The sequence below is a fragment of the Penicillium psychrosexuale genome (genome assembly GCF_028828465.1).
Source record: "Penicillium psychrosexuale strain IBT 29551 chromosome Unknown utg000001l, whole genome shotgun sequence".
In the NCBI taxonomy this organism is placed as follows: domain Eukaryota; kingdom Fungi; phylum Ascomycota; class Eurotiomycetes; order Eurotiales; family Aspergillaceae; genus Penicillium; species Penicillium psychrosexuale.
Window position 1 is genome coordinate 102,085 of NW_026643186.1, and position 14,530 is coordinate 116,614.

General features: G+C 40.7%; 5 protein-coding genes across 5 annotated transcripts; 4 read left to right on the forward strand and 1 right to left on the reverse strand.

The window, feature by feature from the left end:
• Positions 1 to 248: 248 nt before the first annotated feature.
• Positions 249 to 1,700, forward strand: N7518_000033 (uncharacterized protein; the record flags this gene model as incomplete). Its single annotated transcript, XM_057180961.1, has 1 exon — positions 249 to 1,700. The coding sequence occupies one exon, from the start codon at positions 249 to 251 to the stop codon at positions 1,698 to 1,700; it is 1,452 nt and encodes a 483-aa protein (XP_057046311.1).
• A 410-nt stretch (positions 1,701 to 2,110) lies between these two features.
• Positions 2,111 to 2,719, forward strand: N7518_000034 (Clr5 domain-containing protein; the record flags this gene model as incomplete). The annotated part of the gene is made up of 1 exon (XM_057180962.1): positions 2,111 to 2,719. One exon carries the CDS (start codon positions 2,111 to 2,113, stop codon positions 2,717 to 2,719), a length of 609 nt encoding a protein of 202 aa, XP_057046312.1.
• Positions 2,720 to 3,423: 704 nt separating this feature from the next.
• Positions 3,424 to 5,061, forward strand: cwc27 (putative peptidyl-prolyl cis-trans isomerase; the record flags this gene model as incomplete). Its single annotated transcript, XM_057180963.1, has 1 exon — positions 3,424 to 5,061. One exon carries the CDS (start codon positions 3,424 to 3,426, stop codon positions 5,059 to 5,061), a length of 1,638 nt encoding a protein of 545 aa, XP_057046313.1.
• Positions 5,062 to 12,009: 6,948 nt separating this feature from the next.
• N7518_000036 (uncharacterized protein) lies at positions 12,010 to 12,752 on the forward strand (the record flags this gene model as incomplete). The annotated part of the gene is made up of 2 exons (XM_057180964.1): positions 12,010 to 12,055; positions 12,121 to 12,752. 2 exons carry the CDS (start codon positions 12,010 to 12,012, stop codon positions 12,750 to 12,752), a joined length of 678 nt encoding a protein of 225 aa, XP_057046314.1.
• A 59-nt stretch (positions 12,753 to 12,811) lies between these two features.
• On the reverse strand, positions 12,812 to 13,573 carry N7518_000037 (uncharacterized protein; the record flags this gene model as incomplete). The annotated part of the gene is made up of 1 exon (XM_057180965.1): positions 12,812 to 13,573. The coding sequence occupies one exon, from the start codon at positions 13,571 to 13,573 to the stop codon at positions 12,812 to 12,814; it is 762 nt and encodes a 253-aa protein (XP_057046315.1).
• Positions 13,574 to 14,530: the final 957 nt, after the last annotated feature.

Consider the following 14,530-nt stretch of genomic DNA (forward strand, 5'->3'; position numbering starts at 1 on the left):
TTAACCAATGACTTGGTGAGATTCGTCCACTAGACTACTCTCAGACACTGCAGGGACTTATCTTCTTTCCCCGCTTCCAAGCTTACAATCTTAAGGGTCTCGAAGCGAAAAAAAAAGGCGAAAAATCGGAAGAGTCAAGGGGTCTTGCCCGCAATAGCTTAACATTGACATCCACGACTAGATAAAGAAGGTAAACCCCCGCAGATTTTGCTGCTTCTTAATTTCTTGTTTACTCTCAATATTTCACGATGCGGTACTCTATCCAGTCTGGCCTTTTACTGGCTGCATCTTTGTCCCCCGTTGTTGATGCTGAGCGTGTGTTGGGTGCGTATATTTTCGCCCGCCATGGAGATCGCACGCCAAAGGTCTTGGGTAGTACTCAGTTGACCGACCTGGGCTATCGGGAGGTCTTTGAGACCGGTTCTTTTTACAACGAGCGATACATCTTGTCGAACTCTTCCAAGCAGATCGAGGGCATTAGTGCCGATGTGGTCAACCCAAAGCAGATCAGTGCCTCTGCTCCCTCGGATACTGTGCTGCAGAACTCTGCCACTGGCTTTTTACAGGGCGTCTATCCCCCCGTTGGAAAAGTGGCTTCCCAGACCCTGGCCAATGGAACCTCGGTCGAGGCACCATTGAACGGCTACCAGCTCATTCAGCTGATACCTGCCACTACAAGCAAGAACGCCGAGGATTCCACCTGGTTGCAAGGCTCCAGTGGATGCCAGAAGGCCACCGTGAGCAGCAACAACTACTTTTTCTCCGAAATCTACACCTCGCTGCTATCCTCGACCAAGGAGTTCTACCAATCGCTTTCGCCTATGCTGGACAGTACATTTGCCTCGTCTGATATGACATTCAAGAACGCCTATACCATCTTCGACTACTTGAACGTTGGCAACATCCATAACTCTACCAGTCAATTCCCTCACAAGTCAGACCTGACCGACGAGGTATATCATCAGCTCATTGCTCTAGCTGGAAGCCATGAATTCAACCTGGCTTATAACTCCTCCGATAAAGTGCGCGCCATCGACGGCGCCGTTCTGGCAGGCGAAATCCTGGCCGGACTCAACGAAACCATCACTACCAAGGGCACGTCCAAGCTGAGCATCGGATTCGGCTCCTATGGCACCATCTTCTCCCTTTTCGGTCTTTTGCAGATGCCTGCTGCATCCGTCAACTTCACCGGAATCCCGGACTACGCCTCGTCAATGGTCTTCGAGCTGGTGACCAATGCCAGTGGCACCGACTTCCCAACTAACAAGTCCGACCTGAGCGTGCGCTTCATGTTCCACAATGGTACCATAACCGGTTCCTCTGAGCCTACCGTATACCCATTGTACGGTCAATCAAGCGAGCTTCTCTCCTGGGACGACTTTGCGTCGAAGACCAAGGCGATCGCCGTTACTTCCGATGACGAGTGGTGTACCATGTGTGGCAACACCGACGGCAAGTGCGCCAGTTCGGACAGCACCAGCAGCGACTCCGGCTCTGCTAGCACCTCTAGCACTGGTGGCTCGGGAATGTCACTCGCTGTGGCGGGTGTCATTGGTGCCATGGTTACCCTCGCAGTGATTCTTGGTCTGCAGGCTATCTTCTTCCTACTTGGTGGATTCCGCATTGCAAAGCGGAACAAGGCTAGCCCTAGCCCTGAAGTCATGAGCTCGTCTGTGATGGAGGCGGGTAAAAAGGTTTGAATTGTTGGTTTCTCCGAATGGATCAGACAAATGGGTGAATCCCGAGTCTGTGACTTGCTTGGTAAGATTGCAATGCGTAATGAATCTATGAAATGCAATAATAAGTTGAATCTGTTTTTCGCACTATACAATCCATGACATCTGAGAACCTTGAGTAGTATGTAACCGTATCGGGATGTTCCGTGCAGCGTATCTGATTCAATTTCTTTCGATTTGCAGTTTCAGGTCCCAGGCCAAGCCAATGAGCATAAGAATAGTTATCACGTCTGTCTCACCTCGAAAACATCGAAAACATCACGATATCCATATCAAGACAAGTGACTATCCCGCAGATTCACCGCCTTGGGTCAACAACTCGAAACTCCCCAACTCTTCTCTCTTCGCATTTCTCTTCTCTTCTTAACCCCAGAATGCCTCGCCAACAAATCAATTTAGAACCCTACCGGGATGATATCATTACTCTGTACCACCATGGCATCAGTAGCGACTCTATCAGCCGTACCCTCGAAAGTTGTCACAATATCCAAGTCAAGGAACGAACCATCCAGTCCCGCCTTCGCAAATGGGGCATCCGCAAGCGACACCGGACGACGACAGGCGACGAGGCTTTGCATGCGCGCATTAAGATGCTTTTTATACAGGATAGGCTGACCGATAAAGCCATGCTCAACATGTTGCAGAAAGAAGGTTACGCTATCTCCGAACGCACTTTGCGCCGTCTGCGGTTCAAGTTAGGCCTTCATGCTAGGGCTTCGGATCAAGAGCAGCACCAGGAACAGGAACAGGACCAGATGCAGAAGCAGATGATTGTTCCACAACCCCGGGCGGAGGGGGACGGCCGGTGTGAATCTGACTTGCTGGAACTGAAGCTTGAGCTTCCGTTGGGTTCCATCAAGCAATATCCCACGCGACAAATCACCACGATTATCAGTAATCTCACCCTACGCGACAATACTGGACCACTCCCCATGCGACTTACCTACGGCCGTTCATCTCGATCTTTATCAACACTCCGGTAATGATGATCCCAAGTCTCCACCATTTTCTTGGATCCCATCTAGCCGACATGTCCTTCCAAGATTAGCCTCTCAATGGCTGACGCAAGCTTCGACTGCCCAACCGAAAAAAGACATTTGCCAACGACAAATATCTCCTCACAAAGCAAGATCTCGGACTGACGATTCGGTGAGCCGGGAAGTGGATCTTCCTTGGATCATTCAACCACCTACAGCACCCACTGCCAAACATTCAATCCTGATAATCCTCAACATGCGCTCGACATGCCCACCAGCAAATCAAAATACCCACCCGAAAATGTCTTAGCCCCCTCTGCTATTGATCATTCCCAAATGCGACAAGATTCCATGCCCAACGCTCAAACTCCCATCCCATGCTGCCTAGCCAGGCATAGGTGCTTTGGGGTCTCATTCCGATACTGCGGGAAATGTGCGAAATGTGTCACGTAGTGCTGAAGTCAAAAGAAATGATGCTCATTCCTTTCTCCGTTAATTTTATGTTCCTAAACAATGTCCTTAGACACCAAGTAAATAAGGGCTAGATCAGCGTCACGTGCCATGACGTTCCCTCCGAGCTTTTGATCGGAGAAACCAACACATTGAATCGCAACACTTTAAGAGGGTGTCCCTATCCCCGAATACACTCCAAATCCTCAGGCTACCCCACTTGTGGCACGCGCCGTAAACCGGTAGCTTACTTGCCCATCATGTCCACCCAATACGCCAGCGAGCCCAATCCCACTGCGTCGGCGACGCTCAACACAACGGTTGGCCCCATCCAGCTCGCGCTCTTCGCAAACCAGGCCCCTCTCACCTGCAAAAACTTCCTTCAGCACTGCAAGGACAACTACTATGCCGGCACAATCTTTCACCGGGTGGCCCCCGATTTTGTGATCCAGGGCGGTGATCCCACCGGCACTGGCTCCGGAGGAACTTCTATCTATGAATACCCGGAATTCGAGTTTGATCCTGAAGCTCGGGACCCGCATGAGCGCGTCGTTCTACGTGATGAGCTGCACAGTCGGTTACGTTTCAACCGACGTGGCTTGCTAGGAATGGCCAAGAGCGAGGACGGGACATACGGCAGTCAATTTTTCATCACGCTAGCGAACACGGAGCGTGAGATGAATGGGCAATGTACAATTTTTGGGAGACTGGAAGGGGACAGCATCTACAATGTGTTGAAGATTGCAGACGCCGAGCGCATTGCGGGCACCGAGCGTCCTGTTTATCCGATCAAGGTGACATCCTGCGAGGTTGGAGAACTGGGGCCTTTGGAGGGCAAGTTAAAGGACAGAAAGACAGTCTCAACTGCCGGGAAGGCAGATAAGGGTGCACCCAAGAAAAAGAAGAAGGCGCCCAAAGGCGGGAAGACGCTTCTGAGCTTTGGAGACGATGGAGACGAAGAAATGCCCATGCGTCCAGCGAAACCGAAATTCAACACCAATTTGGTCGTAGATGCGCCAGGTGCAAAGCCCGACGCATCAAAACCCAAACCCCGAGCAGAAGCTCCATCACAGCCGCGCAAACGGCCCCGGTCGCCATCTCTAGACAGATCAGCATCTACTGAGCGTAAAAGACGCCCAACGACACCAGATCCAGAAACACAACTCCCCCTGCCTGACCCTGAGTCGCCTACTCGGTCTCCGACCCCGGACGCCCCACCCGCAAAGGAGTCCAAGCTGTCGCGGACAAACGCTCAGATTGCCGCTCTGATGGCGTCAATGCGCCGCGACGTTGACGTGGTTCCTAAGGACACAGGCCGAAAGAAGTCTGCGCTCGAAGCCATGATCCCTGAGACCTCCATCCGAGGACGGAAACGGCCACCCCCAGGAACCGCAAATGGCTCCAGTCGTAACGGGACAGGACCTAGTAGCGCCGCTGAGCGAGAAGCATTGCAGCTCTTTAACGCCTTCAAAGCCAAGCTCGAAGGAGCCAAACCCGAACCAACTGCCACACCATCACATAGCAAAAGTCACATCGACAAAGACACCGAAAATCAAAAGAAAGACGAAGAAGACGAAGAGGCCCAACTCTGCGACCTGCACTTCATTGCAAACTGCCAATCCTGCCAGGCATGGGATGACCCCGAGGCAGAGGCGGACGACCCCGAACAGCAAGACGGCGGTTGGCTCTCGCATGAACTCCGGTTTGGGAAAGATACCCTAGGCAAAGACTTGAACTGGAAGCGCGAGCATGGAGGCGAGGCAGATTCACTTATGGTGATTGATCCTCGCGAGCGCGAGAAGGAAGTGGTTGGACGAAAGCGGGGATTCCAACGCGACAGAGAGCGCGAGCGTAAACGAGAGCGAGTCGGTGATTTGGAATGGGATAAGGGGCGCTGAATGTTCTTATTCTCTCAATATCAAGTCTTTCCATCTTAGCCTATCTGTCAGAATCTAGGATGAATACTGTTATTTTTCATTCCTGATACAGTTGGGTCACGTGACTGACCAGGCTGGTATTTCTGCAGAAAAACCAACTCAGATGGTTTTTCGCCCGAAAAACCAGTCCCGCAGTTTTTCGGCCGAAAAACATCCTTTCATTTTGTTTTATTTGTTTTGATTACTAAGTTGTCCATAAGATTGTCATGTTTTAGGACTATTATCATTTTTAGAGAGTTAGAGAATTTATTGAGATTTTTCTGCCATATATATAATCGCCTTACCACTGTTTTTCCGTCAGTTATAAGCCTAGAATCGCTTTAAACTTGACTCTTACAATTTTTCAACCTTTTATCCCATTTTGAATACACCATTTAGTTAATATTGAGATACCTGGCTATATATCGGGATACCCCTGAAAATAAGACTTAACCCCGAAAGTAATAATAACCAATCACAATCGGAATTTCGATTAGGACTACGATTTAGATATTATGGTAGACTATTATCCTCTCTCTACGATACCTTCTTATATAATTTTAAAGGATTCGACTAATTAGGTACTATGGCTTATAACTATTTAGGCTATTACTTAAATATATAATATTTAGGATTATTATAACCCTAAACTAGAAAAGGAACTAGATTAACTAGTTATACTAATTGTACTAAAATAGGAAGATATTAAGAAGGAGTATAGAAATGATTGGTATAATATCTTTAATATTCTAAACGGTAAATATTAAGAAAAGAAGACTACCTATAATAGGGGTCTCTAAGGATTTAATATAGTAGTAAATACTATTAAATCGAATGTTCTCCTATCTTATTAAGTATTCCTAACTTAGGATTCTCCTTAGGTATTACTTCGAAATTTATAATAGTACTATACTCCTAAGTATAACCCTATATATAGATTAAATCTAAGAGTGGAATAGAATAATCTAGACTAAGGTCTAGACTAGAATATAAATATCGAAAAATAGTTACTAAAATAGGAAACTCTATATACTCGTTATATTATAGCTAAAGTTAGTGAAGTAAAAGATATAGCGATATAGTTCCTATAAGTAATTATAATAATCTTACTAGAATTCTTTATAGTAAGACTTAGAGATATATAGTAAAGTCTATCCTAAGAAAAGATATAATAAGAAAGAACTATTGAGTTTAGTAAGCTATTATCTTACTATAAGACTTAATAGGATAATACTATTAGTAGATAAGCTATATAAAAAGGTATATTAAAAGCCGTTTTCTCGACCTAGTAAGGATATTAAGAAGCCTAGCTAGTATCTACTAATAAGAATAGTAGAACTAGAAATAGTAAATAAGCTAAATCTATAAATAATATACTATTCTTTAGAAGAAAATATCCCTATAGATATAGTAGTAAATATAACTATCTAGTATAGAAATACTAGGGGGCCTACCTAGATCTTATTCTAGAAGGGTATACCTAAGACCTAGAATATAAGAAGGCCTAGGATAAAGTAATAAAAAAGGATCCTATATAGAAAGCATTTATTAATAAAAGATATAAAGAACTAGGAATAGTGCCTAAAAAGAATAGAAGTTAGTAAGTGAATACTATAATATAAAGTAAAGAACTAGGATTTTTTATAATAGAAGAAGAAATACTAGATACTGTCTTCTAAACCTATAAGACTATACTAATAAATAAAAGATAGTTAGTTGATATAGGTATATAAGTTTATATTTATAACAATCGTAATCTCTTTATTACTTTTAAAGAAACTAAGAGTATAATTAAGGTTAGTAATATAGCCTTAACGGTTACTAGAATTAGAAAAGTTGAAATTAATGGTATTAATCTAGTTACTAATTAGATAAAGAAAATGACTTTATATAATACTAAGTACTCTCTAAATTTCTATATAAACCTTATTACTTATAACCTTATATTTAAGAAAATAGGTACTTTCCTAAATTTTGAAAAGAACTAGATTAAGAAGAATAGAACCCTACTGTATAAAATATATAAGGAATAGAATCTCTTATAGTTATTATAGCCCCTAGGTTTTCGGTTAGGGTTTAAAATCCCTAAAATATAAAATAGTTTATTAGTACTTACTATATTAAAAAGATTAGAAAAAGAACTAAAATCTGAAGCCTTACTTAAAATATAGTATAGATAACTAGGCCATATTAGAAAAAAGAGAATTGAAAAACTCTCTAAGATAATAGAAGGTATAATGATTACTAGAAGTAATCCTAAGAATTAGGTATATAAAGCTTACTAGCTAGTAGATATACTAAAGTAGATATCTTAGAGAAGAATCGGTATAACCTATGGTATACTAGGATATATATATTTCGATCTAGTATAGAATTAGCTAGTATAGAATAGATATATTTAGTTGATATATTTTTACCTTAATAGAATTAAATGCTACTTTATATTTATATATATTAAGAAAAATGACTGTTAAATAGTAGTTAGGAAATTCATCGCTTTAGTTAAGAATTAGCTAAATATTAGGATTAGAGTTTTCTACTATAATAATAAATAAAGTATAGGTAATAAGGTAGAAAATATGATTAAAGCTAAAGGGTATATTATTAAATACTTACTACTAGACCTACTAGAAATAAATGGCCCTATAGAGAGATTAGGAGGAGTAATTATTAAAATGGTAAGAACCTTTATTAATAATACTAATCTTCTAAAAACTATATAGATAGAAGTAGTATATATAGTAGTATATATTATAAATAGGGTACTAATAAAGATTGAAAACCAATGGGTTATACTATGGTTAGAACTTATAAAACTTACTGTACCTAATAGGATCAAGTACTAAAGGATTAACCTATTAAACCTTAGGGTATATAGATACTTAGTATACTTATGAATTGTTAATTCTAAATATATCTAATCTAAAAAAATGGTACCTTATATAGAAATTGGCTATCTGGTAGGATATATATCGAAGAACCTATATAGAATTTGGTTCCTATATAAAGGTAGTAAGAATAGAAGAGTTAATATTATAAGGGATGCTGTATTTAATAAATCTTGATAATATAAATTGTTAGAGAAGCTGGAATTTAAAGATATAATTAGTATAATTACTAATGGTATAGAGAAAATGTACTGGCCTATAGTACTAATAATAGACTAAGCTTAAGCTAAGCTAGGAAGTTAGATATAAATACTACTATTAGTTACTAGAATAGCTCTCTATAATAATACTAAGTATACCTAGTAAGGCGTTAATCTATATAGAGATAACTAATAAGTTGATAATAAGGATGATTATTAAGATGATTATAATGATGATAGAGAGAGAGAGTTATAATAAGAAGAAAATAGGAGATAGTAAATACCTATTACTATATAGAAGGAATTATCTAATCTACTACCGACCCTAATATCAAATAAACTAAGGGATTGGGTAAGAGAGTATATACTAGGATCCTTCCTAGTAGATATCCCTTTACTAATATCACTACCTTTATAAGCTTTATCACTAAATTCATTAAGATCATTAAACTAATCTTTATTTCTATTAATATCACTATTACTAAGACCAATTCTATTATTATTATTATTAGAAACATAGAGATAGGTAAGAAATACTATCTTAATAATACTAGATCCTATCTTAGTTATACCATCGATTGAATCTAGGGGGGAGGTATAAATAGGAGATAAGAATGATTATAATGATCTTATCTTAGAGAGTAAACTTTAACTATAACGTAAGCTTAAATAGACCCTAATACCATAAGAAGAGATGTCTTTACCTCAATCCTTATTAGCCTAGCTAGATTACAGGAGACCGAGATTAGATAGAATTGACCCTATTAATATTATTACTAGGACTAGACCTAGAAGGAATAGGGAATAGATAGAGTATAAGATATATATAATACTAGAAGAAGAAGAGCTGCCTGAATTAATTTATATATTCTTAACTGGGATAAACGAGAGGTTTGAAAGAAAAGAAAGACCTTATAAAGATCGGCTTCCTCTACCGCTATAAAATTAGGTAGAATTAAAAAACCATATTTATATAAAAGAATTTAAAGTAGTAGTAGAATTTAAGATTAAAACCCTATAAAGAAAAGAAACCTTCTCTTAGGTCCTAATACTAAATATAAAAGGTATATAGATACTACCCCTAAAGTAGGTTTTTATATATAAATTTGATATAGATAGTATACTTAAAAAGTTTAAAGCGCGGATCTATATATAAGGAGATCTTTAATAGATAATAATAGATAAGAAAAGAGCTGCTATACTAGTAGTTAAAACCGCGAGAGCTATCTTTATACTTATAGTAGTATTCGACCTTAATATAAAATAAAGAGATATAGTTAATATATTTTTAAACTTAATCCTATAAAGCGAGGTATATATATATTACCTACTAGGATTTAAAATTTTAAATAAGTACTAGATACTATATAAAGTATTATATAGTCTAAGAATAGTACTAAGGCTATAGTAGTAAGAAGTAATATATATTCTTATTAAGCTAGGATTGATTCTAGTATTAGAAGATCCTTATATTTTTATAATAATTGGTATTGTGATCCCATATGGTGGGGCACCTATATATATATACCACTGCAGTGAAGTCAGTTCCTATGAACTGACTTTGCTATGACCTTTTGGTCTAATGGGTAACCGTGCGGAGCAGTGGCCGTCGGATCTCATAAAGTCAGTTCATAACCGGGTCTTAGAGGGTTGTGGTTCGATTCCGGCGTGTGCGGAATTTATCCACCTATTATTATAATCATGCCTTTGGATTGATTATATAATAGCCTCTAATACTTAACCTGGACAAGGCCCATATTAAGTAAGCTGCTTTGAGTTCTGCCTCGCTCTTACGTGGGTCCCTTGGAGGGCGATATATATATACACATGGCCTCTCTTACTAAGAAACCGGAGATAGTGATCTTCCGGCTTGGTTGACCGATTCCGGCCCGAGGATTAATAAGATTAACCTTAAAAATCGGGCAAAAAAATCCCAGGTGTGATTTGCATTTAGTAGGGGAGGATGTGATCCCATATGGTGGGGCACCTATATATATATACCACTGCAGTGAAGTCAGTTCCTATGAACTGACTTTGCTATGACCTTTTGGTCTAATGGGTAACCGTGCGGAGCAGTGGCCGTCGGATCTCAGTATTATTATTTTCTTCTATATAGATAATATTATTATTATTAACTATCTAAAGTATACTAACTAAGTAATATATTTAGATTAATAGATAAAAAAGTACTAGGAACTATATAAGCTAGATACTAGCTGGTTTCTTAATATCTATATTTTATAAGATAGAGATTAGAAGAAGCTTTAGCTATACTAAGATAACTATATTAAAAGTATAGTATTGAAATATAATCTAATTACTAGCCGGAAAGTTGATTCTCTAATAAGTATTAAGCTATTAGAACTATTTAATAGAGTTACTATACTAAGCTAGATTTATAGATATTAAGCTAAAGTTAGATCTATATAGTATATAACCACTATCTTAAGACTAGATACTATAAAAGCAACTAGAAAAGTAGCCGAATTCTTACTAAACCCTAGTCCTAAATATATTAATACTATTAACCGCGTTATCTAATACCTATATTAGACTAGGTTTTAGGCTATTAAATATAGGATTAGAAGAAATAACCTAATAAGCGAGATATTAATAATATAACTAGTAGCTAAATCAGTGGTTTTTACTAGCGATATATCGTTTAGTAATAATAAAGACCGAAAAAGTTTAGAAGGATATATCTATAAACTTTATAGTGGTCTAATCGACTAGAAAGTATCTAAATAAAAGATAGTTACTACTTTAACTACTAAAGCTAAGCTTCTAGTACTTACTAAAGCTAGAAAAACAGTCTAATAGTAGCGCCGAGTCCTCTATATACTTAGATTTAAACCATTATATATACTCTTAATTGTATATAATAACTAATAGACCGTTAATCTATTAATAAAGGAAGGAGTATTAATATATATAAAGCTTCGCTATATAGATATTAATAGATACTAGTTAAAATAAGAAGTTAACGCCGGTTAGGTCAATATAGATTAGATTCTAACTATAGAAATGCCCGCTAATAGTCTAACGAAAGCTTTACCTTACTAGAAATAAGAATAGTTTAGGGAATTGCTTAGAATATCTGAGATTAGTCATCTGATCAGTCATGAAAACAGACGTTAATTGATTGAGACAGCTCTTAAAGCTCTAAATTATAATTGCTTTAAAAGCTGGGGGGTGTGTTAGAATCTAGGATAAATACTATTATTTTTCATTCCTGATACAGTTAGGTTACGTGACTGACCAGGCTGGTATTTCTGCAGAAAAACCAACTTAGATAGTTTTTCGCCCGAAAAACCAGTCCCGCAGTTTTTCAGCCGAAAAACATCCTTTCATTTTGTTTTGTTTGTTTTGATTACTAAGTTGTCCACAAGATTGTCATGTTTTAGGACTATTGTCATTTTTAGAGAGTTAGAGAATTTATTGAGATTTTTCTGCCACATATACAATCGCCTTACCACCGTTTTTCCGTCACTATCAATATCCTGATCCCACATATGTACTGGAATCTTACTTGTCGGATATTTTTAGCCAGACGCTACATGCCCTGCAGGTAAGCGCCGGCGTCTTCCAACGTTACAAAAAGGCAGTTTTAGGACACGCGCATCTCTAGGGACTCCTGGGATTGGTTATTCTGTTCGCCTCGCAGCTTCGTTGCATCCTGTATCCCATGTGTCCAATGATGATTGAAAGCAACACACCATAATGACGATGTATGGGGTTCTAACCTTGGAAGGTTCCTGCCATATAAATCTCATCTCCTGTCCATTTTTCGATCTCATCGCCTAAACTCATATTTATTCTCATTTTTTCAAGCAGTGTCCATCATGACTGATCGAAAGAAATATCTCGATTCGAAGGATTTTGAAGAGGGTAAGATACACCCAAAAACACTACTATACAGAGGCTGTCTTTGGCGCTAACTTTACGAAAAAAAGGCCTTCTAGCACTCGATAGTGCAATGGGTCGCGATGACTGGCTCATTGCATTCGCGCCCATCCGACTGATCAGTGCGGGTGGGTTCCTTGCGGTGTCCTATCTCAAGAATCGCGAGAGCACAGGCGATGTCGATTATCTGATCGATCCCGAGTTTGCCGATGACAAGGAGATACAGAATGCTTTCCATGAGGCTGTCATGTCTGTGGCAGAGAAACTACACTTCCCCACTGACTGGATCAACGAAGCCATGGCTATCTTCGTAACGAAGAAGACTCGACAGACCTTGTTTGAACTAGCCGAGAAACAGGACATAACGCTGTTCAAAGGAGAAAACCTCGAAATTTTGGCCGCTCCGATTGAATGGGCCCTGGAGCGCAAATTGAGGAGGATATATGCTGCGAAGCGAGACCGAAAGGCGGATCTAGATCTGACGGATGCAGTTGCTCTTTTGAAGCAACTGAGAACCCGAAATAATGGCCCGCTGGATCTGGAGACCATCCGGACAATGAATATGAACGGGTTCGACGTGATTCCCGACCATAGGACAATGCATCAAGTGGCTGACGCCTACCGTCGCGAATATGACGAGGATATCTTCAAAGAGGATGTCACGGATGCTAGTGCTCGCTGATTCAATTGGATTCGACCAATGAAGTTGATGATTGATATGACAATTGTTCAAGTGCGCTCTTAGATTGTATAGAACCAACCTGTGTTGGTGATGATATTGCGCCGTGCAAAATTAGGGCCTTTGCCATTCTTCTCGAGCACCAGATTCCCCTCGGCATCCAGTGACTCTGGTGGTACTGAGCGTCTCAATAGATCTTTGTCCATAGGCGGCACATTTTTCGTCCAGTCTGGCAGTTCTTCAGGGATGAAAGGAGGCCACGGGTCTCCGTCCTCCTCCCGATAGACGTGCTCCCGATTTCTCCGCAGACCGAGGCTCAATCTCCAGTTGACTGCTTCGTGTAGTTCTTCCGTGATCGAAGCGACCATCGCATAGCGAAGCAGATCAGAATCTCTCGGGTCTGGTATATCTCCAAGCTTCCAGTTTTTCTGGAAAAAGAAATACTCGGTTTCATAGCCCATCAGCTCATACCGATCCGCGAGATGGAGCTCGTAGAGCCGGTAAATAGACCGTAGTGGCGTGTCCCGCATTCGCCAGATCGGAATACAGCGAAGATTATGTATGGCGCCAAAATGGGATGAGATTATCCCCGTCCCATTTTGTTCGTCTTCAATCAATTCGCGGAGAGAAAATCGTTCCGGGATCGGGAAGTACCAGGACGGATAGGGAATGAACAAGCGAAGGAGCGTCAGTATGGGGTATTTGTGTTGGTGTTTGAGTCGAATGAGACTACCGCGTAGCCGGAGAGGTGAGCTCCAGTAGCGAAGCCATCTTCGAAAACGGACCCAGAGAGAGAGCTTTGGTCGAGGGCGACGCGGAGGCATTTGCAAGTCAATTACAGAGTTAGTTAGCGAGCGAGTTGGAGGGTTGAGTCAGAGATTCGAGTTGAAGATTTGGGAGGAGAATAATAGAGGGGCGGTGATGCCTCAGGCTTACGTTTTACAACAACGCCTCTGGTGTGATCAGTGTATAACACTACTGAACCAGTGCTCCGCTAATGTAATGGAAGCGTTAACAGAATCGGACTACTGCTAGAAGTTTTGGAGGCAATTTGTGCTAGCATCCCGAAAACAATGCCTCTATATGATCAGAATTAGTGCGACTGATTGGTTCGAATTCAGTAACGATGAATTGAAGAAAGACTTTCCCGAGAGCTGGACAGCCTCAATCGGTCCAACTCGTCCCACTCTTAGCTGAATGTGGTGTTGACTTGGTGGATATCAGCTCAGGCGGCATCCATCCCAAGACAAGTTCGCGATTGCTATCAAACCGGGCCCTGCCTACCAGGTGCATTTGGCCAAGGAGGTCAAGAAAGCCGTGGGCGACAAACTATGGATAACGGCTGTCGGCGGGATTGAAACGGGGCCTCTGGCCGAAAAGCTGGTGCAACCTGGCATTGATGCAGTGCAGGCTGGGCGTTGGTTCCAGCAGAACCCTGGCTTGGTTCGTGTTTTTGCTAATGAGCTAGGAATGAAGGTGAGGATAGATTGGAGCTTCGAAGGGCGTGGAAAGGCAAACAAGATCTCGTGATCAACCGTTGGCACAATATGGCACATGTTTTGTAGAAAGTCAGTGCGCGATGGACTCATAAGATGATGAAGCAACTGGGAGAAAAAGAGGCAGGAGCGAGGGTTCCGAAAAGTTCTGGAAAGACCTCTACCTATGTACATTAAACCCGTTAAGTTAGAAGAAGGTAAAGCAAAGGTATCTCATTAAATTTCCAGGAATTGGTTCATTCATGGATCATCATAGGTTTTTACAGCCTAGTCACATCTCCAGGT